The 24876-nt window shown below is 42.8% G+C and overlaps 1 protein-coding gene across 1 annotated transcript in view; it reads right to left on the bottom strand.

The window, feature by feature from the left end:
• PAPPA2 (pappalysin 2) overlaps positions 1-24876 on the bottom strand; it is a 257488-nt gene that overhangs the window by 130284 nt on the left and 102328 nt on the right. The window contains exons 4-7 of the mRNA XM_046680507.1: positions 10558-10851; positions 8638-8830; positions 5272-5393; positions 1720-2209 (exon numbers count right to left, since the gene is read on the bottom strand). Coding sequence (XP_046536463.1) covers positions 1720-2209; positions 5272-5393; positions 8638-8830; positions 10558-10851 — 1099 coding nt within the window. The remainder of the gene's footprint in view (positions 1-1719; positions 2210-5271; positions 5394-8637; positions 8831-10557; positions 10852-24876) is intronic.

Raw genomic sequence — 24876 nt, 5'->3', positions numbered from 1 at the left:
GGTGTGAGTTTGTAAAAGGCAATATGTTACTAAGGAAAGGGCACCAAAATGAGACAGTCTGAAAACTGGATTTCAATCCTGAGTCTTCCACGTACTAGTTCTGTTCAACCAAATTAAAGTTAAGCCTTAGTTTTCTCACCCATAAAATGGATATTATTGATCTTAAATGTTGTGCGTCTAAATGTGTGGTGTGGGTGTGTGTGAGTGAGTGCAAGTGTGGATACCAAGTTAGATAACAAATGCCATTTTAACCACTTATTAGAGAAGCTCAAAAATCATGTTTTTTTCTTTTTGAATCCATCCCGTGATCTATCCTCCCATTTGTATGAGCTTTTTGACCATTTCACTGTCTTCTAGTTCTAATTCAGAGAGCAAATATGGGACAAAGATGCGGTAAAGCCCACGGTGAACATTTTTCTCTACTTTCTGTAGCTGTGGTAGACTGCAGAATGGCCACAAATTCTTCCACCCCCAGATGCACATTCCCTGGGACGTGACTTTGCTGTTCCTCTCACCATAAGACAGAGTTGATTTTGCACCCTTTGAATCTGGAGTTGGCTGTGTGTCTTGCTTTGGCTGGTGGAACGTTATCACGAATAACATAAGCAGAGGCTTGAAAAGTGCGAGCATTTGGGGGCTTGCCTTTGCTGCTGCTGGAGACCTTGCCACTGCCATGGGAATCAGCTCAGGAGAAGCTACTAGAGAATGAGGGACCATGTGGAAAGAGGCAATTGTCTTGCCAGGCAATTGCTTGCCTGCCGCGCTAGCTGAACCTCTAATATGAGCCTCTAACATGAGGTTGTCCCCGGCCATCCAGCCCTGGACAGGCCAGGACAGATGAGAACACCCAACCAACCCAGAGAATCACGAGAAAGAGTAGTTACTTTAACCCACGACATTTTGTGATGATTTCTAATGCAGCAAAAACTAACCGATGCAGTACCTCTGATAAAACTTTTGCTTTCCCCCTAGTTCTATCCTCAGGGCAGTCTCTGAGGAAAATTATGAGGTGGGAGAAGTTGCCTTTGAGGATACCAGCCTCCTACTCTAGACACTGAACGCTTTTAAGCCAACAATTTTATCCTAGTCTGTGTCCCTCGCACTGAGCACACAGTGCCAGGAACACAGCAGAGCTCGCTAAATGTAGAAAGAACAGAAGAAAGAGAAAGAGGAGAGTTGGAAAAGAAGGAAAGAGAGATGGAGGGAGGATGGAACAAGAAAAAGAGGAAAGCATGAAACACACATCATGAAAGAGTCATGAAACTAAGTGTAGTGTCTGCAGGACCCTGGGCTTCTTTGCTGAGCTAAGGAAGAGTTGACCATAACCTTCGAAAGTCATAGGAGCTGTGGCAGATTACCCAACAACTGCAGCAAGGAATCAGAAATTAACTTGTGTCACCATACAGGAGTGTCTGACTCCGATCAACTTATCTGTGGCAACTACTTTCAGTCCAACGGACACACCTCACAGACTAACCTCTTTTTTCCATAATCCTAATGACGGCATCATCAGTCAGAACACCTTCTTGCCCCTTTCTGGGAAATATTTTCCTTCATCTCAGAGATGTCACTCTAGAATAAAATCCCCTCTGAGATGCTGAACATTTCTCCAACTAAGGGCATGTCAGAATGTAAAAATGTGGGGGAAAATGGAAACAAAACTCACTCCCAAAGCCCCAAGACATCCCATGGTTTGGAAAGCCTTACTGCCCAACTCACACGTCTGTGAACTTCCTGTGCGGATCTGTCACCACCACGGGCAAGCCACTGGCAAATGGGGGCTCCCGGAGAACCTGGTAGCTCACAGGCCTGCAGCCAGAACACAGGGGACTGTGGGGCTGAGAAGTCAGCAGAGCTGCGTCAACCTCCATCCGCTCGTCAAAGGTGTAGACTTTCACCCCCAAAACCTTCCCATCAACATGCAGTTTGATAGTGAGGGGGGTGTCACAGAAAGTGTCTAAGGGGCCCAGGTGCACAGACTCCTGGTGTTCCACCAAGATCTCCGTATCAAAGAGTGCCTGGGAGGAGTCCATGGAGAGGTAGGTGACCCATAGGGTGAGCATGTCGGCTTGGACCGGGTGCTGGAAGAGCAGCTCCAGGCTACAGCCTTCCGAAGGGCAGGGGACCGTCATGTTCATATGGTACAGGTGGAGCTCTGGACTCCAGGCCTGCAAGCTCGGCTCACAGGGCTGATCCACGTCTGGAGGCCCTGGGGGAGATGAACAGAAAGACATATCAGGAATGGCCATTAAAAGTCTGAAAGCGAGTAGTCCATATCAACTACTGGAAAGAAGAATGAAGAAGAGAATGGAGAGGGAATTCCCACAGACGCTGGTCAGCTTAGTGGGTTAGATCTTAAGCAGTACAAAGGTGAGGACAAAGGTGGAACAATTCAAAAGTATTACGTCTTGTTCCATGTCACCTCTACTTGGTGCTTTTAACAAGAGAAAACCAGCAAGGCATTGGGAATAGAGCAACCCAGATCCTAGGCAGAAACCTGAGGCCAAGGCGGAAGGGTGAACCACGTCTTTAATGAATCCTTGAGCAAAGGAGAATTATTTGCACTTAGTTTATTAATAATTTATGATAAATTAATGCTTCTGAAGCCCCATTTTATTTATTAATAAGGCCAATATTCATTTCAGTCTGCCACTCTGCTCCTTGTTTAACTAGGCTCTGCACGAAACTTTCATTCCCTAAGATGGCACCTTGGCAGTCCTTCAAATCAACTGTTAGCCACACTTTAAAGCCATACATTGAAATTTCCCTTTCAGTTCAGGAAGCGTGAGGAGGTAGGTCACTGCATGGAGGAAAGTGCAGGCAGGAAAGAGAAACACGTATTCTAGAGTGGGCAAAAGTGGAGATTCAGTAGCCAGATAAAAAGGTAATGGTGGAAAAAACAAATACCACAAATATGTTAAGGTCAGCTCTGTGGAAATGATCTGTATAAGGCGGTTGTCTTTTATTTCACATAAAGGGAATCGAAGGGAAAGTGCTGAATAAGGAATCAGCAGCGCCAGGCTCTAATGGGTGCTGTGCCATTACCCGTGTGACCATAGCAGCTCTTTCTAAGCCTCAACTTCCACATTTATAAAATAAGCAGTATTTAACCTCTGCCTTACTAGGTTAGTGTAGAAGAGCTGTACCCTGTTCCACAGAAGCAGCTGCAAACTACATTTGCAAAATCAGAATTGTTTAGACCTTCAGAATTTGGAAAATAGAGAATGTTCTAAAGCCCAGAGGAAACAAGTTCAAACGTGTGTGTGTGTGTGTGTGTTTGTGTGTGTGTGTATTACATCTTATGGTCCTTATTGGTTTTTGCCAATATTGTGAATACCTTCATTCATTCATTCATTCAACAAAACTTGACTGGGTCCCTCTTTTACACTTAGCACTAATCTAGGCATTAGAGATAGAATAGCGAACAAGAGAGATAAAGGTCTTACCTTCACATATTTTACAATAGGGTGGAAGGTGCAACAATAAATAAAGAGGTATAAGTATAATTACAAGTGGTAATGGCATCTTTGAAGAAAAACGAAGGATGACAAGGGACTAGAGAATGATAGGGTGGGGTTGGGGGCTATCTTAGATTATGGATTCAAGGAAGTTCTCTCCAAGAAGATGACACTTAAGCAGGGAACATGTCTGGTTCAATTTTCCATTCCCCACAGCATTTAGAAAGTAGTTGGTGGCCAATAGGTGTTCATTAAGTGTAATTAAATACATTTTGCTCATATCTGTGAATATATGTGTTTGTGCATGCTCTGCTGGGGTGTCCATCACTTACAGTGTGGATATTTTAAATATGACTTGGTTCTTCACGTTTTCAAAACAAAGGAAGACCGGTGTTTCTCAGCAGTATTTTCCAACAGTCATCCCAAGATACCAGCAGAGTAAAGGCCCTTGGAAGCCAACCCAACAGCAGCACCGTCTGTCACAACTTATTATATTCTCATCTTAAAACATGAAGTAGAGGCTCTAAAAATTGAGTTGGTTTGCCTCAAGACACAATACGAATTAGAACCCAGAACTTCTAATTCCTTTCACCTCTACCAGATAACTTTAAACTTTTCCAAGAATTAAAAAGAAAAAATTACAGGGCCAGGGAGTCAAATGGGCATTGAAACACCAGCACAGGACAAACTGTTTGCCACAGAAATGGCCTTTTATGAAATGCCAATCTCTAAAAGAGACCAATGCAGTGCCAATGTAAATTTTATAGTCACTTTCCATTCTTCCCTGAAAACTCTCATTTGAGAAAAGTCCTATACGATTAATCAAGTAATTGTCTTCCTCCAGATTTCTCCTTGAGGTTCCTGTCATTTGTACAACTAGGAGCCCGAGGGGACATCTTGCAGAGCTGTAGACTATTAGACCAATGTTCTCCTTTCTTTCTTTAAGGCTAAAAACTAACTCAAATAAAGCCATGACAAACACATCTTACTGAGTCGTTTTTAGGATCTTAATAAACATATGGAAAAGAAAAAGATAATGACTCAACACTGAAGATAGTGATGATGGATGAAGTCAAGCCATTCATCAGAAGGTGCTAAAACTCATGTCAAGAGCATTTTCTGGATTTGAATTGGGATAACACTCACACCCTAATTCGTCTTAGAAGCATTGATATACATAGATGAGTGACTACGTAACTGAGAAGTTGGAAGAGAGACAGGAAAAGGGACAACTAAAAACATTTTCCCCCTCCTAGATCTTAGCTAAGATCATATCCAAAGCACAACCAGTACCAGTGATTAAGAGACTCATAAAATAGCCTAGACGAGAACGATCAGTTTGGAACACCTAGTCCACCTCACTCCCACCCAAACTGGCTCAGCCAGTGTAGAGTGTTCCCTGCAAAGTGTTCTCTATTACCCTCCTGATAGAGAGGAGTAAGAGGCCAGCTTACACGTCACGTGGCAAGGCTGTTCCCTGGGCTGGGGGGCACATGTAACACTACACACCTGAGCTATCTCACTCTGAAGTCCCACCCTGAGCTCAGCTGACTTCTCCATCCTTCTGTCCTCTATGCTGACCTCTGCTTCATCATACTAAGAACACGTGGGACATCTGGCACACAAAGGTACCAGCCAGAGTCCTTCCCAGGCCTCTGGAGATACCCAGCAACACACAGACACACACAGACACAGACACACACACACAAACATACAGCTACCTTTTTCTCACCATGCCACCGCTCCACCCTTAACCTCAACCCCCATTCTCAGCGGCCACTGAGGTATGAATGAAAAAGCCATGGTCCTTTACCCACTGCCTCCTCTGGAGTCCAGTAACCTGAGGAGTCACACACGCGCCGGGAGGAAGCCGTGTACACGTACTGACGGAACGTCCCATCTTCAGTGCAGGCACCACACACGCTGCCCGGGGCCCTGGGAAGACCAAGGGAGGAAGATGAGGAGAAGTAATCAGATGACCTGGATGAGGAAATTCAGAAGACCTTTGGGGGTGGGAGAGCAGCGATGGTGAATGAGGCCTGGGAGCACAGCCATTTCTCAACTCATTTCTTTCTTGTGTAGACCTCATCTTTGCAAAATTCATAGTGACATGAAAATCTCAAGGTTATGAAGCAGAAGAATTTAACTAGGTCATAAAGGAGGCCTGTGGAGATGAAAGTGGGCAGCCTCTGGCTGAGGAACAATCAACACAAAGTAATTACCATCTGAATCTTTCGATATAAAACTCCTTTCCATGCTGACTCTCAGAAGTCATGCAAAGGCCCCTCGCCTTCCCCCGACAAACAGAGACAACAATTTTCAGAGTAAACTTATTAGCTATATGCGGTCTTCTGTTTTAAACTCCTTACTTTTAATCACATACATAAAATAAAAGTCATAGGACACATAATACCCCTCGGCTCTTCATTGCCTACGGGGTACATTTGAATTTCTTAGCTGATTCAAGGTCCTTCACATGCTCGCTCGCTCCAGCCTTACCTCCTTCAGTTCCCTCATGAAGTTTGCGTTCCCATCGCCAAGAACTGATCACCCCTCCACAAATACATCACACTGTTCGCACAGCTCCATGAAACTTGCTGTTGTCTCCCCTGTCAAAGAAGCTTTCCAAGCTTCTTTGTTTAGCAAATTTCTACTCAAACTTCAAGACTCATTCAAACGTAACCTCTGTGGTGGCACTTAGCCTGACTCCTCTGAGCGGCCATCGCTCCCTCCTCTGGGCACCCACTGCACCTTTGGCTCCCGTCTTCGGGCATTGCTCCGTGGTGTTGCGAACTCCCACTCCCATTCCTTCTCCTTTGCCTGTGAGCAAGTCCAGACCAAGCCCTGTTCCGTCTCCCCGCAGCAGTCAGCCCGGGGACTGGCCTCGGCAGTCCTCTGTGAGAGCTGGTTCCATGGGCGTCCATGAGACTATCAGTACAGTCTCTGAAGAGCTCTTTAAGCTCCAGATCTGGGGTGACTGGAAGAGGTAAAGAGGTACGAACAACAGTAGCTAAACCACAAGGGGAAATCACTTGATGAGGCTCATCTCTGCTACTTAGGATTTTTGTAGAAGCCCAATTGTAAATGACACATCTGAAAATGGAGGCATCGAGTCAAGGTGTCTCAACAGGTAGGCGGAGAAAAGTAGTATTTTGTAATATACTAGAAAAATAGTATTGTTAAATAAGGGTGGTAATCACACCACCAGCTCCCATTTATTAAGCACATTATACACTTGGCATTGTTCCACTAGGTGCTTTTCATAACTGATTTCTACTCCCTGTAAGAACCCCATGTTTACAGATGAGGACACTTGGGCTCGGAGAGATTAAGTAAATTGCTGAAGGTCACAACAAGTTCCTTAATTCCTTTGAGCACGTTTCCAAACACCATCAAGTGTCCAGTACTTTGGCAATGAAAAGGTGTAGTTAAGCTCCAACCTCGGACTCCAGTCAGCACTCACTTCTAGTGTGGACGTAACTCCAAACCACTTTTCCCTGATGCACTTGGCCCTTCCGGGGCCGTGGCTGAATGCGTGGTTGGGCTCCTCTCTGACATAAGGGTTCCAAATACCTACTGGGGAGGAGTAAACACAACTCCAAGAGTGACATAAATCGCTGGGTATGTGACGTGAGTCTCCCTGACACATGTGTTGAGAGGCCTCAATGCTGTGACCCACCTAGCTGAGAAAGGAAGCAAACTGCAGCCTGCCCTGCCAACAGACTCGCAGTAAGCCAGCACTGATGTCTGCTTTATCGTAACGTTTGTACCAGACAGAGAATTGAAAGATTAAATTGTTTACATGTGTTACATAAACTGATGTAAAACTCCTGTTTGCACATGCCCACAGAGGACTCACTGTTCAGCCAGTCCAACCGAAGCGGCACAAGGTCACACTCGCAGGAAGAGGATTCTTACACACATCGAATAGATATGTCTTGACTCACAAATGGAGCCTGTGAGAGCTTGGGTGCTGAGGACAATCAAAACTGCTTTACAGGATAGTGGGGTCTAAGTGATGTCATGCCTTGAGTATGCATCAGGGTATTGAGGACAGGTACCATGATCCTAGAATGCTGGGAAGGCCACTTTGGAAAATGATTCCCCCACTTACTCCCACCCGTCTCTCTCTGTCCTCTCACCCAGGCTTTCAGCAAAGCTGGAGGACGTGGAAACATGCTCCGGGGACATCCAGCTCCTTAGCTCAGAGGGGAAGTGTGACACACAGAGGAAGAGCTAGCCACCTGCTAACTGGGAAAGCTCTAAATTCAAAGAAATAATCTATTCTGTGTTCCTCCTTTCTGCAATTCCAGTGGATGCCCCAAATTCACCTCTATTTCCTTGTGAGGTCTGGGGCTAGCCACTGCGTGCTTCTCTATGCTTGGCTGTCTCACTCACAGAGCAGGAACTGTGCTTACTGCACGGCCTAATGAAGCAATTGCAGCTAAAACACCCAGCACAAGGCTTCACACACAGAAGGACCAAACTGATAACAGCTATGCTTGTCATTTAGAATACGGTGTCAGGTTGTGAAAGCAGAGGGCCTGCACAGGTCATCACATTCCCCTATCCTCCCACCAACTGTCAGATGCCACTCTTTTCCTACCTTCTCTCTTTTACAAAAAGGTCCCTGGCATTCATTTATACCCATATGCAAAGGACGAATAAAAACTAATTTTCAGTATAATCATTCTCTTCAATAAACATGTATTAGGTGTGTATTGTGGCAGGCCAAGAGACAAAGATACACAACACAGTCCTGGCCCCTAGGAGCTGTCATCTGAGTGGGGCAGATAGGACAATGAACAGATAAGGAATGACAATCCCACCAGGCAGCAGCCATAAGCGGGGTAGGCACAGGTACAGCATGAGGCAGAGAAGGCTTTCCCACATTTATAGCTCCTGGAAGCCTGCCAGATGTGACCTTCCGAAGGAAACATCTGATAGGCCCCTCGGCAAGGAATGAGCATGTCTGATGAGCCACTGGCTCACATGAGAGCCCCACGAGCTCTGCTAAGGAGATGAGAACTGAGCAGGATGGAGGAGGCAACCCTGAGCAGTGGTGCACATGTTTATGGTTCCAAATTGGGGTTCCCCTAACTTCATGTTCTTCCCCTTGTGCATAAAAAACGCCACAGAAACATTCTCCCAGCTGGCCCATGGCAAATGCCTCTCTCACCTGTCATACACAACTCCGCTAATTGGAGGCAGCCAGTGGATAGTGAGGGACTTGTGGGTCTGCCCGATGACCATGGGTGGGATGGGAATGGGGGTGGGCTTTTGGCTTTGACTCCATTGCTGATATACAAGGTCCAAATAGCAGTGCATTCGGGCCACTTGGTTAGGGGTGAAGTTGTCAGTGCAGTCATCATCTGTGGAGACAAAAAAGGGAACAGGAGAGATGGAGGTTTTCACTTGCAAAGTGCACCAAGACAGGAATAAATTCTGCCTCGTTCACACCTGGGTCACCAGCAGCTAACGCAACAACTCAAACTCATTAGGCTCCATAAACACTTGTCAAATGAATAAAAGCATTCCGTTCCAGAAAGTATCTAAGCTGGAAGTGGGAAAGAGAAGGCAGAGTATAGCACTTGCTTATCTCTAAAGCAGGGCTATTACCTTGAGGCTGGGCTGGGCCAGGGTGAGACTCGTGCCCTGGGGTACAGGGTTGCTCTGAGCTGACGGCTGCTTACTCAGGAAACCACAAGATGGCAGTGTTTCAGCATATGGCCTTTTTATTTGTGAACAACTGCAGAGTTGCAGACACCTGCTTTATGCCCGGTGACACTGGCCAAAATTAGTGGGCATTCAGGGTTGATGATCAAGGGGAGAGAGAGCCAAAATGTCAAGGAGGCAGCAGGACTGGCAGTCGTGGTCCCCACCTCACTTTGGAGCCAGCAAAATCTTCCTATTAGATACATTTTTCATTGGGATTAGAAAGGGAGCTATCTTAGTTCCAGGGCCTTTTTCAATGAAAGCAAACCAGTCAAACACTTCCCCTGCTTCTTAGATGTGTCCTCTGCCCACTTCAAAGGTAGTGCCTAAACAGCTCCGCCCTCTGACGCTCCTGTCTGGTCTCTCTGCCCCAGCAATGGCCACTGGGTCCTTGTTGGGGGAGGTACAGATGCTGGTCCTTATGAATTCAGTGCACCTGAATTACACATCAAAATGAGACCTGGATAGAAATATAGTGATATGTCACAAACAGGGCCAGCTCACCACTCTTTCTTCTCTTCAAAGGCATGACCAGGGTCTTGTGGTTGATCCTTTTTTGGGAGGGGCTGGTTCTAGAACTTATCACCAAACGAGCCCCTTGACCTTACAGAAAAATTACCTCCTTCCTTCACCACTGGAGGAGGTCATCAACATCAAACAAGTCCTTCACTTTAGGGATAAATTTGAGACCATTATCAGACTAGATTAGACTAGTATTACTTTTTGCCAGAAACGAGGAAGGTGTGTGAGGACAAGAAAGAAGCAAAATCCAGGCAACAAGACCAGGTGATACAATCGCTCCCAGGGCCAGGAAAGTATCATTTTTTAAGTGAGATGGCACCATTTTTTTGGTAGGCAAGCTAAAAGTCAGCCTTTGGCTAGTGTTGGAAGAAGAGAATCTGATACTTAAAAAAATAACATAAAATAAAAAGGAATCCTGAGTTAAAATTAACCAGAGCCATCGTCTTGGCCAACTTCAAAAATAGTACAAAGAGCCACTTTGACCCAGAAACCTCTTTCCCCATCTCTATTGGACTCTCCTCCAGAGTACGTGCCTAAGAACAAGAATAACCAAGTTCGAGAGGTCAAAGGGATCTCAAGAGAGATTTGGCTTAGTCCCCTTTTCTAACTATCCGAGATATAAGTGTGTTTAATCTCTTGTGGAAAAGAATCCAGTCAACGAGACCCCTTAATATCTCAAAATGTTTTTAAGTTCTTCAAAGACTTGAACAAAAGACTATGCCATGACAAATACACTTCAACTCTGGCACAAATGACTGCTTGACAGCCCTCTCCACCTCCCACACCTCCACCTCCACGTGTCCAGCCCTCAAAGGCCCCCACGCAATCTTAAAAAGCAAATACGTCAAGACTGTTGTGATACCTGTATAGCTCATGTAGTTGCTGAATGGAGCCCCTGGGAAGTGGGTGAAGCCACAGGTATCATTGGTAGGCTCTGGGTCCCGGCACAGCTTACTCTTGGGAGTGGGGGCAGTGTCAGCACAGAGGTCTCCCGTATCCATGGACGGCACCGTTTCCCTGCAGGGGTCATCGCACGATTCTCTTTCACTGACCCCTTTGAAGACATGGTAGAGTCCCAGGACATGCCCCACCTCATGGATCATGATGTTGGTATGGCCAGACATGCCATAATAGGATGGATTGAGGACAACGCCACCTGCAAGAGAAGGTTTGGGAAAACATCTCTAAGCATGTAATGGGTAGCAGCCCTCTGATCCTTAATTATGTCTTCGGATGAACATCAAATGTTCGATTTCAGCCTCTAAGGGGACACTTTATAACTTCTAGTGGCATTCAGCCCCTGCTCTTCCCTCTGGCTACAGACACCATCTGAACTAATCAATAAACACGTCTTTAACCCCTATCATGGGTGAGTGCTGTACTAGATGCCAGGGATAACAATACAGACAAGACGACATGATAGAGGACCAGGATTCCCGGCCCTGGCTGCACACCGAAATCCCCCAGGGGAGTTACAAAATACAGATGTCCAAATGCTAGTCCAGATGAAATGAATCCAAATATTTGAGGACAGGGTACGTGCCTCAGTATTTTTTAAAACTTCCCAGGTGGTATAAGTGAAAGCACATGGGATTTGGAGCCAGGGACATCTGGGTCTGACTCCTGGCCCCTCCACGTAGCAGCTCTGAAGACCTGAATAGCTGCTAGCTGACCTTCTAGAACCTCAGTTTTGTTGTCTGTAAAGTGGAGATGATAACACCTACTTCTTGGTTTTATTTTTTTGTTTTAAGCATTTGGCATAATGTAGGAGCTTAGTAAACAACAGTTGTGTATGCTATTTCTGATTTCATGACCCCTACTCTCAAGGATCTAATAACCATGAGACACAAGACAAGTCCAACTAAACTACTACAACTACCAGAATGTCACAAGTATATGCCCCACCTTCACTCCCCAAAAATCTCAACACCAAGGAGACATTTCAGAGAAGAGTTCATTGCATTCTACCTGGGCTCAGACAAAAGACCCAGTCGTCTCATTGTAACCTGACAAAAGAAAAGGTGAAAGACCTCTGAGTGCTCCAACTTCTATCTGTCTAGCTTTCAATCCCTGCTTCCCTCCTCTCCCCATGGCTGGAACCATTTGACTTTCCTTCTTCATCTCCAAAAATTGTCAGGATTAGGCCCATTCTCATCTCTAGGACTGAAACAGGGAATGTCAACAGCTGTGGACCAACCCTCTGTGGTCTAGAGTCCTTCTTAGCTGTGTCTCCAGGCTGACCCTGCCCTTCTGTCCCAGATCTGATCCCAGTTCCCAGGACTTGCTTCATTCATCCTACCCAAGCTCTCCGTCAATCAATGGTCTACTGAGTACAGCAGGGCCTCCAGAAGAACAGCCCTGCCTTCCTTTTGTCAGATCCTATTCCAGGGACTCTCTCTCATTCCTGAATTCTATATTATGCCCTATGGACAAGTACACACATGGTTTTATGTGCAGGACACAGTCACAGGGTATCTGGTACCAGGCCCACTGGTTTCTCAAGTGGGCAGCTCAATCTACCTTTTGAGTGACTACGTTACTGCGAGAAGCAGTTTCCAAATCTAAGTTCTAGTTTTTCCCAGTCTACTCAGACATGCTGACAATAACCAAGCCATGCCCACACTCGTCCTGAGATATATTGTCTACCTGCACATCTGAAAACAGAGCTAGACCTCATCTCCCTTGTTTATCATTTCTGTCACTTCCAGTAAAAATTCTTCTTCTCCAACATTATCCTTTTTTCCTTTTATAAAATTATTTTCTGTATATTTCTTTCATTTGTGCATCATTCTTATGTCAACATAAAGTTAAAGTAATTTGGAAACAGATCTATTTCAATAACATCCAGAGCACCCAGTATCTGAATAAACTCGGTGAAATGCAGTATTTCCACTTTACAAGAAGCCTACCCCTTCATGTTTACATATCTGATTACAGCAGTAAGCATCATCAGAGTTCATACACCACCGTGCTCTCAGTTCTCCAACAGCACTATCAACCTTCCCACCAATGAAGATATTCTAAGAGAACAGTTTTCTGGTCTCTCAATTGCCTTTTTAAGTACCTTCACTCTCTTCCGCCTCCTTCCTCCACCACACTCCTTCCCTTGACACACACTGAATCCCTTTCTCTCCTCTTTCTTCCCCTTCCTCTCACCTCTAAAGCTCTGGATTCAAAAAACCGACCTGCCACAAATAGGACTTTGAAAGGCTACAATTCACCTATAAGGGTTAAGTATCCACACTGAGTAGTTTCTTTCTGAATTGTGTTCTTAAACCCTGGCTCTGGGAAGTACTTAAAAAAAAAAGTGGTATCAGTAGTTAAATATGCTTGAGGAAAATGCACTATGCCGTACCTTCCTCCTAAAGATTCAAATTATACATGAGAATTATGTTACGGGTCCTGAAAAGTCCTGCAGAAATTTTATTTAACCCTTTGATTCCCAAGCTTATTTGAACGCAGAACCTGTTTGGGGTAGAATCCCTCTGACATCTCTGGAATACTGGATTCCTTGGAGCACAATTCATGAAACACTACCAAAGACAAAGAAAACTCCCAGTCAAGAGTTATTTTGTACCCATACCTATTACCTCTGAGCAAACATCGAATATCCCCTCATTCTCTGGTCAGACCAGCCCAAGTCCTCTTGTGATCTCCTCCAGTTGTAGAAGAAAGGAGTTATAGTTGAACAGAAACAAGATTCCAGGAAGAAGGGATGGCAAAGTGGCATGTGTCAAGGAAGGAGGGATGACTGGGATTGTGGCCTTGGGGACACTCAAGGAGGATATGAGGGTGGTCATTATAATAGCGGGCCTCTCATCAACCACCAGAAGCCTCTGCCTCAACCCCAAATGAGATATTTCTAAATCTAAGAACATTCTGCAATAGATTCACAGTCACCTTTCAATAAACCAGCTTATTTATAAATGAAGGAAGAAGCATAAAAATGCACACCCTCGACATTCCCAGCAAATCTCTCCACACCAAGGGCAACTGGCCAGGGTTCTCCTCCATAGCACTTTTAATGCATATTCCCCAAACAGGAGAATATAGATTGAACCAGACAGCACTTAAATTTTAATTCAAAACATAAGCCTTTTAAAACACTGACAGTTATATTTTTGATTCCAGAGGATGGGCTCTACCCCAAAATCATCTGTATGGAACATACAGTAATGAGCTTAGTTACTACACGTGTGTTAAATAAAACATTGTATGTTCTAATGTGGAGTAAGTGCTATGTGCAGCAACACATGTGAAAGAAAAAACTCAAGGTCCTGGACCTCTTATGGTGATTCTGCCCACTACAGCCCAGGGGTATGGAATCACACTGGACTAGAACTTAAGGACTTGGAACATGGTCCTGACCCTCGCTAGCTGTATGACCTTGGCTCCACTCTTGAACCTCTCACGAGGTTTCTTCATCTGTCAAATGAGAGGGCTAGCTGGACTTATCACTAAGATTCCTGCTATTCTCATCCCACGCCCCTAAGAGCTAACATGCAGGACTGCATGAGACAATCATAAATACCACATGAAGAAATTTGTGTTTTTGTGGACTGTCACCACCTCGGCCTTGTAATCTGTGTTCCTAGACTCCCATCTCTCAGTAGCCCGAGGGGAGGGAAAAAGCTGGAAATGAGCAGCTGCAAACACTCCACTCTCAGATCTGCTACAGAGTTTCAAGTGATCCAGACTCACTGCTGTTAATCTTAACACCAGCCTGCGCTCTCCTTCCTGTCGTGCAGGCACGGGGGTCCCACGCTCTTCTTCTCCACCACTCTTTATTCCAACTGAAATAAACCTGTTAAATGACTAGGGGAGTGAGTTTTAATCACTCAAGACACACACCCATGTGGGTAACAGAGGAAGGACATCAATTATTTCATGGTTTAGTTTATAAAAGTTCTTTCACGTTTTGATAAAAATCACATACAGACATGTTTTATATTCATGCCAAAGCCTTAGTGAGGCATAAAGACTTGTTGCCCAAAATCAACAAAGAGGAATGTGAGAACTTCTTTTCATTAAGAAGGAAGACGACATGATAAATAATAAATAATAAATAAAAACTGAATCCCCAGTATGGCAGCCCCTTTCTGCCCTCTCTGCCATGTGGGTCTGACCTGGGAGGGTGTGAGGAGCTGTGAAATCCCACCCTCTCAGGGAAATGTGCAATCCTTTTCCAGGAGCAACTTAGTAAGAATAATGAAAAGACAGTACAAAATGCTACTTTCTAGGACCATATTATATTAGTATTCAAATCAATGAGCATCATCTTCTAAAGCTGATACCTATGCCCCACACTTTCCTCCATTTTCATTACCAGCAACATGAGTAAGACTCTGAGTGGTTAGAGGTGGGTCTTTACCCCACCGTACAGAAGCCTCCCACACACAGGGTGGCCTCTGGCTGCGTACACTCCTTGGAAATGTATTGATCCTTATCTTTGAGAAAATTCCTTAAAAGCTCTCAAGGCTATTTCCTAATATGTTCAGCAGTAACAAGAGCTCCTACCTCAAAGAGCTGTTATGAAGATTGAAGTAGTAATGGACATAAATAAGCATTTAGCTTATTTTCTAGAAAAAAGTGACGTAAAATGTATCTTAGACTATAATTACATAAAGCAGCCTGGCCACACATGCTCATTTGCCCTCTCCACTTGTTGGCTCCCTCCTAACCATTTCATTCATCAAGAGAATGGAAGCTAGGGTCTAAACACAAACAGGGCAGGCCTTCCAGAATGAAACCAGGCATTGCCAGGCAAGGTAGACAAGCACCCTCACACAAGGAGCTCGAATTTGTTCCTAAGTTGCTCACACTTTGTTTCCATGTCGTTTTGAATCTGAGAGCCACGGGCACCCAGAAGACAGACAACACTTGGACAGAGTTGCAAATAGACAAGTGCACATTCTCTTCATAGACAACATATTGGCATTCAAAAATCATTCCTAGTAGCATGAAATTAGTGATTGTGGGAGGAAAGGAAATCTTATAGGATTGGGACTGATATCTTCATTCTTCATAGACCTTGCTGTTAGGTCAGATTTACACAAGACATCTTTTTTTTTATGTGCCGATAATCTTTTCCTCCCCACTTCTCTAGTTACAGAGAATATAATTACCACTTCCTAGACTCAAAACCACTTTTCACTTTTGTTTCTCCTCATCTTGGAGGATAAAATTAAAACACAAATAAGGGATAAAAATGGTGGTAGAATGGAGGGGGTTGGGATTCCCTCCCCTGCAATTGAATCTTTTTCTTTGTGCTCTCTGCTCTCATCTGCTACACTGAAACAGGAGGTAGAAAGACATGCCAACACACGCTTTCAGCCATAACTTAGCCCCTCAATCTTCACTCTGAGACACTTAGACTCTTTCTACCTTCATTCACCTCTGCAACACCTATCCTGCAAGGCTGCCTAGGGACTGATGACAAGACCAGGAGTACCTACTCAAGGGAAACTTTGAAGCAATAGTGTGAAAGAAGGGGCAAGATTTTGGAAATACTATTTTACCCCAGTGGTTCCCTGCCTCCCCCCACCTTACTCTCCTGCCAGTGCAGGAAGCAAGACTCTCTTGCATTCACTCATTACCTCATTAGGTGATACACAAGAGTGAAAAGCAAGGAGAGCAGTCCTGCTCTGGCTGTGAGGTTTCCAAAGCCTATGCCATCTGGGCCCTGAGAAGACTCCACGGTTTAGCCAGCATGGTGCCTGAAGGGAGGCTAAGGATCCTTGTCTCATGTTACCAATGCCACCACCACATCTTAGCCCTGAACGGATTCTCCTAAGCTAGGGGAAGAGAGAATAGATAAAATGGCAAGAATGGGAATGCATACCTAGTGTTGGGTCCAGACAAAGCGGACTGTACTCTATCTTTCGAGACCTGGTAAAGGGATAAAGACTCACAACAGGTGCATGTGATTGGACACAGCAGGGGGATCTTGCCTCATTCCAGTGATGGATTCCTGGGTAAGTGGCCTCGTTCTAGAGAAGAATGGCTGACCAGTGAGGCGAAGAGGGAAGGGTGATGGAGAGCTTCCTAGAGACTCGCTGAAGTTGTGATGGGAACAAGGGTCATCTCAGGTGACCAACATCACCTAATGGCTAAGGACAAAATGGATCCTTTCCCCCACGGCCTTGGCATTTATAAGCCATCTCTACAGTTAGATACAGGCCCAGGCAAAAGAAGCGCAATTGATTAAGAGTAAATTTCTACTACCCAGCTATGTACGGGCTCAAAATAGAAATTAAGTTCAATTATAGAAGAATAAATAAATGCTACATTTCTTGCATTTTTGAATGCGTACAGTGGGACTCGAAATCAATACATGCCAGCACCACTAACTTGTACATAGAACATAATATGAATGGGGCTCCCTGGATTCAGCAACTGGTGGCCATGTGTGGCACAGCTGTTGCTTAATGGACTGGCAGAGGAAGCACAAATGTCTTCTCAGAAGACCTTTCAGCCTTGATTATAAAGGACAACTAAAACAATAAGACAGGGTTGCTGTGTGGTCTTGGGGATGGCGCAGGGGAAGAAAAGGGAGAGAAGCTGCTGATTAAAAGATGAAAACCCAGGAGCAGACAGCCAAGCTCCCCAAGCGACGCTGCGTTCTCTTGTTCCAAATGGCTTCTCCCAGAGTCAGCCCAAGACCGCCAGAGTGGCATGCAATAAAGAGAATGATTCCCAAAGCTACTTCTATTTAAAAAAAAAAAAAAAAAAAAACCTCAGGCAGTTGGAGAAAAGGACATGATTGAAATGACTTTAAAATGGTTCTGTAAAACTTTTAGGGCTGACTGTTATACGCCCATAAAACAAGGAGGTTGAAGGCTGGTCTGCAGGTGCCTATATAATTACTTCCAGTTACACTCTAAAACAGGCTCCCCAAAACATACTCTCCACAAGGAAGGGACAAGGCTATCAAAGCTTGCCTGGAGGTCCAAGGACGGAGCACTTTGGGACATCGCAAGGGGAAAAAGCAGCAAAGTGGACTGATAGACAAGAGGAGAAATGAAATGGAAAAGGTTGAAAAAGAAAAAGATCACGGGAGCTAGAAAGACAAGCAAATTCTTAACAGAACCAGCAGCCCAGGAACCACTCATCTCCAAATCTTGTATTGGCTTCTTAGTTTTACAGCCTGTGGTCTCATTAGAAGGGAGTCCTTGTTCTGGGCAAGACCGAACCAAGACAAGAACGTGTAGAGGGCGAAGATTTCAGAGAATCTAATGTAATTTTTTGTCTCCTTTTATATCCTTTCATCCACTCCTACCCCCAACTGTCAAGCTTCTAGCTATTCCCACACCATGGGAGAAAAGTAATCTGATTAATAAAAACTGAAAATATTCTTACTAAAGCTTTGGAGACTTATTATTTAATCCTTTCCTTGCTTCTGGATGAAGGCAATGCTCCAAACACACATCACACATAACCCATGCCAGAATTCTAGGCACTATTGAGTATGAATGGGAAAGATATTTTCTATAATTCATTTATTAATTCAGCATTTATTGAGCATCTATTCTACATGAGGCACTGTTCTGGATGCCCAGGAGTCAATGATTACTAGAATATGTTTCAAAAGAGGAGATCTTTCAAGTCAATACATGTAAAGGTGATTATTTACTCCACCTACTTATAAATGCATGAACCTACTTTCGGGGCACCCTAATTTCAGGGTATGAGGTTCATAACCTAGAGTAACTTTATCCAAAATTTTCAATATCCAAGAGTGCTCACATGTTTGAAATCCCAAGGCACCAAGAATAACCCCATTTGCTGAATGTCATCTTCTGAAAATTAAATAATCTACAAAAGCAGCCAGTGTGCAATTCCCAGGAGCAGTCCTCGCCTTGTTTGTGTCATGTAGCCTGTCTCATTAATGCTTCTATAATTCCTAGTATTTACTTGGTGCTCTGCAGTTTACGCATCTTGCTCAATCCTTATCTCCAGGAGGAATCACTCTGCTTTAGCACAGTAAAGAGAAGACCAGTGGATATGGGACAAAACTTGTTTGGCTTGAGTCCCACCATTTAATGACCAGTTGCACCAGAGTGCTCCTCTGTACCTCCTGTGGATGCCTCTACCTTTCCCACTCTGGTGTCTGCACCTGCACTCCACAGAAACAACCCGGCTGAGATTCCCAGACTTGCCACTTGTCACATACATGGCTATTTCTCAGCACCCGAGCGAGGCCTCCCTCACATTGTGCATGACTGTGCCACAATTGATGCAACACTCAACGTCCAACTCTTCGGTGAGGAGGAAATGGAGATGTGTCCCGGGGGATCCCCCATAAAAGTTCCGTGCGAAGGAAAGATAGCTCACTTCCGAGTTAGTTTCTGCTGCTTTTGTCTGCCTCTGCCCCTCCGCTGCTGCTGCTTTGCTTTCCTCCAGATACCCGCCACATCTGCATCACCCTGCGACAGCTGCTCTCCTCCAGTCCATGGGCCATGACACTCACAGACCCTGCCCAGGCAGCTACTCATCTCCACCAGACTGCAAACCATCACTTATTCTTTCCTTCTCTGACTGAGAAGGAAACTCGCTTAGCTTCTTATAAGCTGCTCTATCATTGCAAGCAATTGGACCCCTAAAAGTTTTTTTCTTTATAAAGGAGCCAGTATCTTTCCAGGACACTAAAGATCTCCATGTTGGAGGTGAGGTGGGACGCTGAGGGCACAACCAGGAAGGTCAACCACAGACACGTGGTGTTTGGAACTTGTACTGCTGCTGCTACTGCTACTAATGGAGCTAATATTTACTGAGGCCCTACCATGTGCCAGACACTCTTCCTCATGCTTATTATCCCCATTTTATAGATGATGAAACCAAGGCCCAGAGAGGTGACTTGCTCAAGATCCTATCTATGTGAGGCCATAGACCACTCTGTCTTTCGAAGACTTGATTTTTCCTACAAGGGTCACATCAGCTGGACTTATTTGAACATCCTCTATGTTTAAACCCCCATTCTGAGCCAGATTCATAGTTGGGGTTCAAGTTCCCCAACTCAACCAGGTTCAAGTTCCCTCCCACGTGGTTCTCGGGTCCTGTGAACACTGGGGCATGCTGCTTGTGATCTGATCAGGGTCTCTGAATGGTCTTTGGCAGTATAGACATTCCTAGAAGGACCAGCAAGAGGGTTGGCCCAGAACACTCTGAAGTGTCTTACTTCCGTGCCAGAGAGTGACAGACTCTCCCTAATCTGGCTGCAGTGCCCTTGTAGGCACTTCCTCTCTCTGCAGAGTTGCATTTGTGGGCCTCAGGGGACTTTCTCAAACCTCTCTCTCCTTTGGTGTCAGGGATAACCCTCAATTCCGCTCCTCCTCCAGCTCCTGTGCAAGTCCCTTCACAGTCAGGTCTTTAGAGGCCCCAAACTCGAGATACCCAAAACCAAACCAGCTCCCCATTTGCTCCTCCTTTTCCTATATTTTCTAAACTTGGCACCACCATCCACTCAGTCAATCAAACAGAACTCTTTTTTTTCCCCATCTACTTATTTATGTGAACAAAATTTCTTAGTGCTTAGAGCCACAAAAGGGAAAAAAGCAATATAATTGGTGCTCATTAGAGTAATAATTACTATTCATCTACAGACACAAGAACTAATTTGGAGGCGAAAAGTCACTCTCACCTCATTAAAATGTTGTTTCCCATTTTGTTTACTAGTCATTAATCAACATTTTAAAATATCATTTTTATTAATTTTGGACAAGTAATCATTTCAAAAGACAACTCAATTGAAAATAAATTTTTAATACTTTATAACTTATCATCAGTATCCTCTTTGTGATATTGTACTACAGTTTTGTAAGATGTTACCATAGGAGGAAAATGGGTAAAAGACATGTGGAATCTTTCTGCATTATTTCTTACAACTACGTGTGAATATACAATTATCTCAAAATAAAAAGTTTAATTAAAAACTTTACCATCACAAAACTGTTGTTTTATTCAAAATATGTTTTTAGTAGACAAATAGGTGACCAGGACTTTGAAAAAATAGATTTTTATATGTTACATTAATATAAAGCTCTACAGGAGAAATGGAATGGAAACACAAATTCAAAGAGAAAAAAGGAGCAATGAATAATTTCCCAGCGTTAAAAAAAACTGCATGGACGTTAATTTTTTAAATGAATGATGGTTCTTATAAAATTGTTATGTTACTGAGGATACATTTAGAAGGGTAGACATAAAATTTATTTTAAAATGTCACTAATTTAAAATAACATGCCAGAAATTATGCTATTTGCTACTATCTAAACTTATGATTAAATTTTTAGACATTACTCTTAGAATGTATGAAGGAGTCATAGTTTTTCAAAAGTCTTTTAGGGGGTACAAGTGAGCAAAAATAAGTTTGAAGAGCACTGCTCTAGCCAAGTACATTCCACTTCTAAGTACGTTCAGGTTTTTAACAGTCTGAACCTTGGCATCTACCAGTTCTTTCTCTCTGGAATGCCCTCACTGTCTGCCAAGCAAACTCCTGCTTGTCTCTATCTTATTCAACTCTCCTCTCAAGCCTCTGCCCCTCTCAGAACTCTTCCCTGATGCTCTCAGCACAGCTAGGCACCTTCTCTTCATGTCCTGCCTGCCCTCGTATGGGGTACTGTTACATAGTATTCTAAGTGTATATTTGCATGTCTGCCTCCCAGTTATGCTGTGAAAACCTTTGGGGTGAATTCCTTTTGTTACTCTGTCTCTGGTATTGCCACAAAACAGATTCAACAGTTTTCCTATGAATGAATGAATGAATGAATGAACGATGACGAGTATGGTATTGATAGCTTATAAAAGGCCTAGTTTCCTACTAATTCAAGTCTTCTGGTTTTGAAGATATATTTCCAGTTTAAGTGCTGTGTACTAAAACTAAAGATACTGAAGCCACTGAACGTTAGAGTTCAAGGGGATCTCGATCATTCATTTGTTTATTTAAAAGAAATTCTGCCCTGCATTGCCACAGCATTAACAGGACAAAATAATGCTAAAAGGCAGAAATGGTGTTTATGGCAAAACGGGACCACAAATTACCTCGGTCTTTCCACACAGTGGCTTAAGCCATTGGTAGTCAGAAATTGGATTCAATCTTCAAACTTTCAGGCCAGTGTACTCATCTGCTAGGTCATTCAGATGACCCTCAAAGTGCAGGGGACTTTCATGTTGACACCAACAGATAATCTTATCTTGAGTCCTAAAAAGACTCTATTTAGAAAATCCTAAATGTCTTCCTCTATCATGTTATGCCAGCTCTCTGTACTGCTCTACACCTGACTGAGGTCAATACGCTTCCTTTGTTCAAGCACAGTTATGACTGAACAAGAATAAATAAATAAGAACGTGAGCAATTTCATATTGAGTGAGATTTCCCAACTCTTCAGTCTGGTCCTCTACTTCTGAAAAGCACATTCAGAAGCATGTAGGGGAACATAGTTATTCCTAAAATGCTTATGAGTGAAACATAAATAATCCTAGTTTCTTTTGCAATTCATCTATTTTGAGCTAATTTTTGTACAAGGTTTGAGACTCGTGTTGAGATTCATTTCCTCTTGCCTACGGATGTCCCACTGCTTCTACACCATTTGTTGAAAATATTTATTATGAGTCAATGATTCATGAGACAATTCTTGAAACCATTTAAATTTAATACCTTCACTCATTTACTCATTCATCCCTTCATTCAGTGAGCATTCAGAGAACACCTGCTATATGCAAAGTACTCTGCTCATGCAGAGGTCACAGACCTTATGCAGATTTCACTAGCTGTTACATGCACTCGTGTGTACGTGTGTGTGTGTGTGTGGGTGTGTGTGTGTATGGTTCTATGCAACTTTATCACAGGTATATCTGTGTCATCACCACCACAATCAAGATACTGAACTTTTCCATCACCATTAAGATCTCCCTCCTGCTATTCATTTTGTCACACTCACACTCATATCCCTTCCCCTCTTCCTCCCATTGCATTCCTAAACCCTAGCAACCACTAACTTGTTCTCTACGATTTTGTCATTGTGAGAATACTACGTAAGTGGAATCATACGGCGTGGAACTTGGAGATTTTTTTTTTCACTCAGCATAATACCTTTGAGATACATACAAGTCATTCTATGCATTAATATTTTTTTCCATTTTCTTGCTGAATAATATTCTATCGTGTGGACGTACTACAGTTTGTTTAAACAGTTAGATTAAAGGACACTTTGTCATTTCCAGTTTGGGGTTATTACAAATAAAGCTGCTATGAAGATTGATATGAAAGTTTTTAAATGGATGTATGTTTTCATTTCTCTAAGACCAATGTCCAAGAGTCCAAGTGCTGGATCATATGGTAGGTGTACATTTAGTTTTATAAGAAACTGCCAAGGTATTCTGCAGTGTGGTTGTGCCATTTTACATTCCCACCAGCAATGTATGAGCGATCCAGTTTCTCTGCATCCTCACCAGCATTTAGTATAGTCACTAATTTTTATTTTAGCTATTCTAATAAGCCTGTAGTGATATTTCATTGTGGTTTTAATCTGCATTTCCCTAACGGATAATGATACTGAACGTCCTTTCATGTGGTTATTTTTCCATCTGTATATCCTCTTTAGTAAAATGTCTGTTCTTTTCTTTGCCCATTTCCTAACTGGAATGTTTGTTTGTTTTACTGTTGAGTTTTGAGAATTCTTTATATATTCTAGCTACGAATTCTTTGTGAGATGCGTGGTTTGCAAATATTTCTTCTAAATCTCTCATTTCTTTGTTCATCTTAACAGCGTCTTTCTCAGAGAAAAAGTTTTAAATTTTGATGAAGTCCAATTTATCAGTTTTTATTTTTATGGACTATGCTTTTGGTGTTATGTATAAGCACTCTTCACCTAGGCCTGCCATAAAGATTCTCATGTTTTCTTTTAAAAGTTCTATAGTTTCCGTTTTTATATTTATATCTATGACCTATTTTGAGCTAATTTTTGTATGCAGTGTGAGATTTATGTTGAGATTCATTTTCTTTTGCCTATGGATGTCCAATTGCTTCAACATCATTTATGGAAAATACTTACTGACTATTAATGTCTGTAGTCTACGTAAGAATATTATCTCTTTTATTCCCTATAGTGGTAATATATTCCTCCTCGCTCATGTTTTGTTTTTCTTGATCAGCCTTTCTAGGGGTTTATCAATCCTTTGACATCCCCTCCCCATCAAAAAAAAACTTTTGGCTCTGTTTATTTTTTTTAATGAATGTTTATTTTCGATTTTATTTATTTCTTCTCTTATTTGTATTACTTCCTTCTGCCTTCATTCTTTGGGTTTAATATGTTATTCTTTGCTGGCTTCTTGAGAAGGACTCTTAGCTCAGACTTTTCTAATATACAAAGCTATAGATTTCCCCTGTATAAGGCTTCTTGTGTATACCACAAGCTTTGATATGCCATACTGTCATTATTATCTCATTTAAAATACTTTCCTATTTCTATTGAGATTTGCTCCTTGAGCCATAGGGTAATTATAAGCATATTGCTTAGTTTCAAAATATTTGAAGATTTCCTAGTTTTTTGTTTTTGTTGTTGTTGTTGATTTCTAGCTTTTTTCCAATGAGATGAGAGAACAGTGTCTTTGTGATTCCACTCCTTTGAAATTTACTTTTTGTTGAGAACTCTTGGTAAATTTTCCATGGCACATGAGTAGAATGTATATTTTTCACTGTTTAAGTACATTATTCTAATTTTGCTAAGTTTATTAATCATGTTTTTCAAATCTTCTATATCTCGACTAAATATTTGTTTTCTTATCCTATTATTTTCTGAGACAAACGTTTTTAAAGCACGAACTATAACTTCAGATTTGTCCTTTTTTATTTTTGTAAATTTTGCTTTACATATTTTTAGGGCATGTTATTTGGTACATACAAATTTATCATGGTTACATTTTCCAATTAAAATTTACTTCTTATCATTATAAAACATTCCCATTTATCTCTGGTAATATGCACCACCTTTAAGTTTACTTTACCTGATCTAAGAAAGCCACACTGACATTCTTTGGATTAGTATTTACATTGTATATATACTTAGACTTTCAGTCTTCTTGTGTTCTCATACTTAAGATGTGTCTCTTACAAGCACCACACAATTGAGTTTTATTTTCAGTCTGACAATTTTTGGCTTTAAATTGATCTGTTTAGTCCATT

Source organism: Equus quagga, chromosome 13 (genome assembly GCF_021613505.1).
Source record: "Equus quagga isolate Etosha38 chromosome 13, UCLA_HA_Equagga_1.0, whole genome shotgun sequence".
NCBI lineage: Eukaryota > Metazoa > Chordata > Mammalia > Perissodactyla > Equidae > Equus > Equus quagga.
This window is presented reverse-complemented; position numbering and strand designations above follow the sequence as displayed.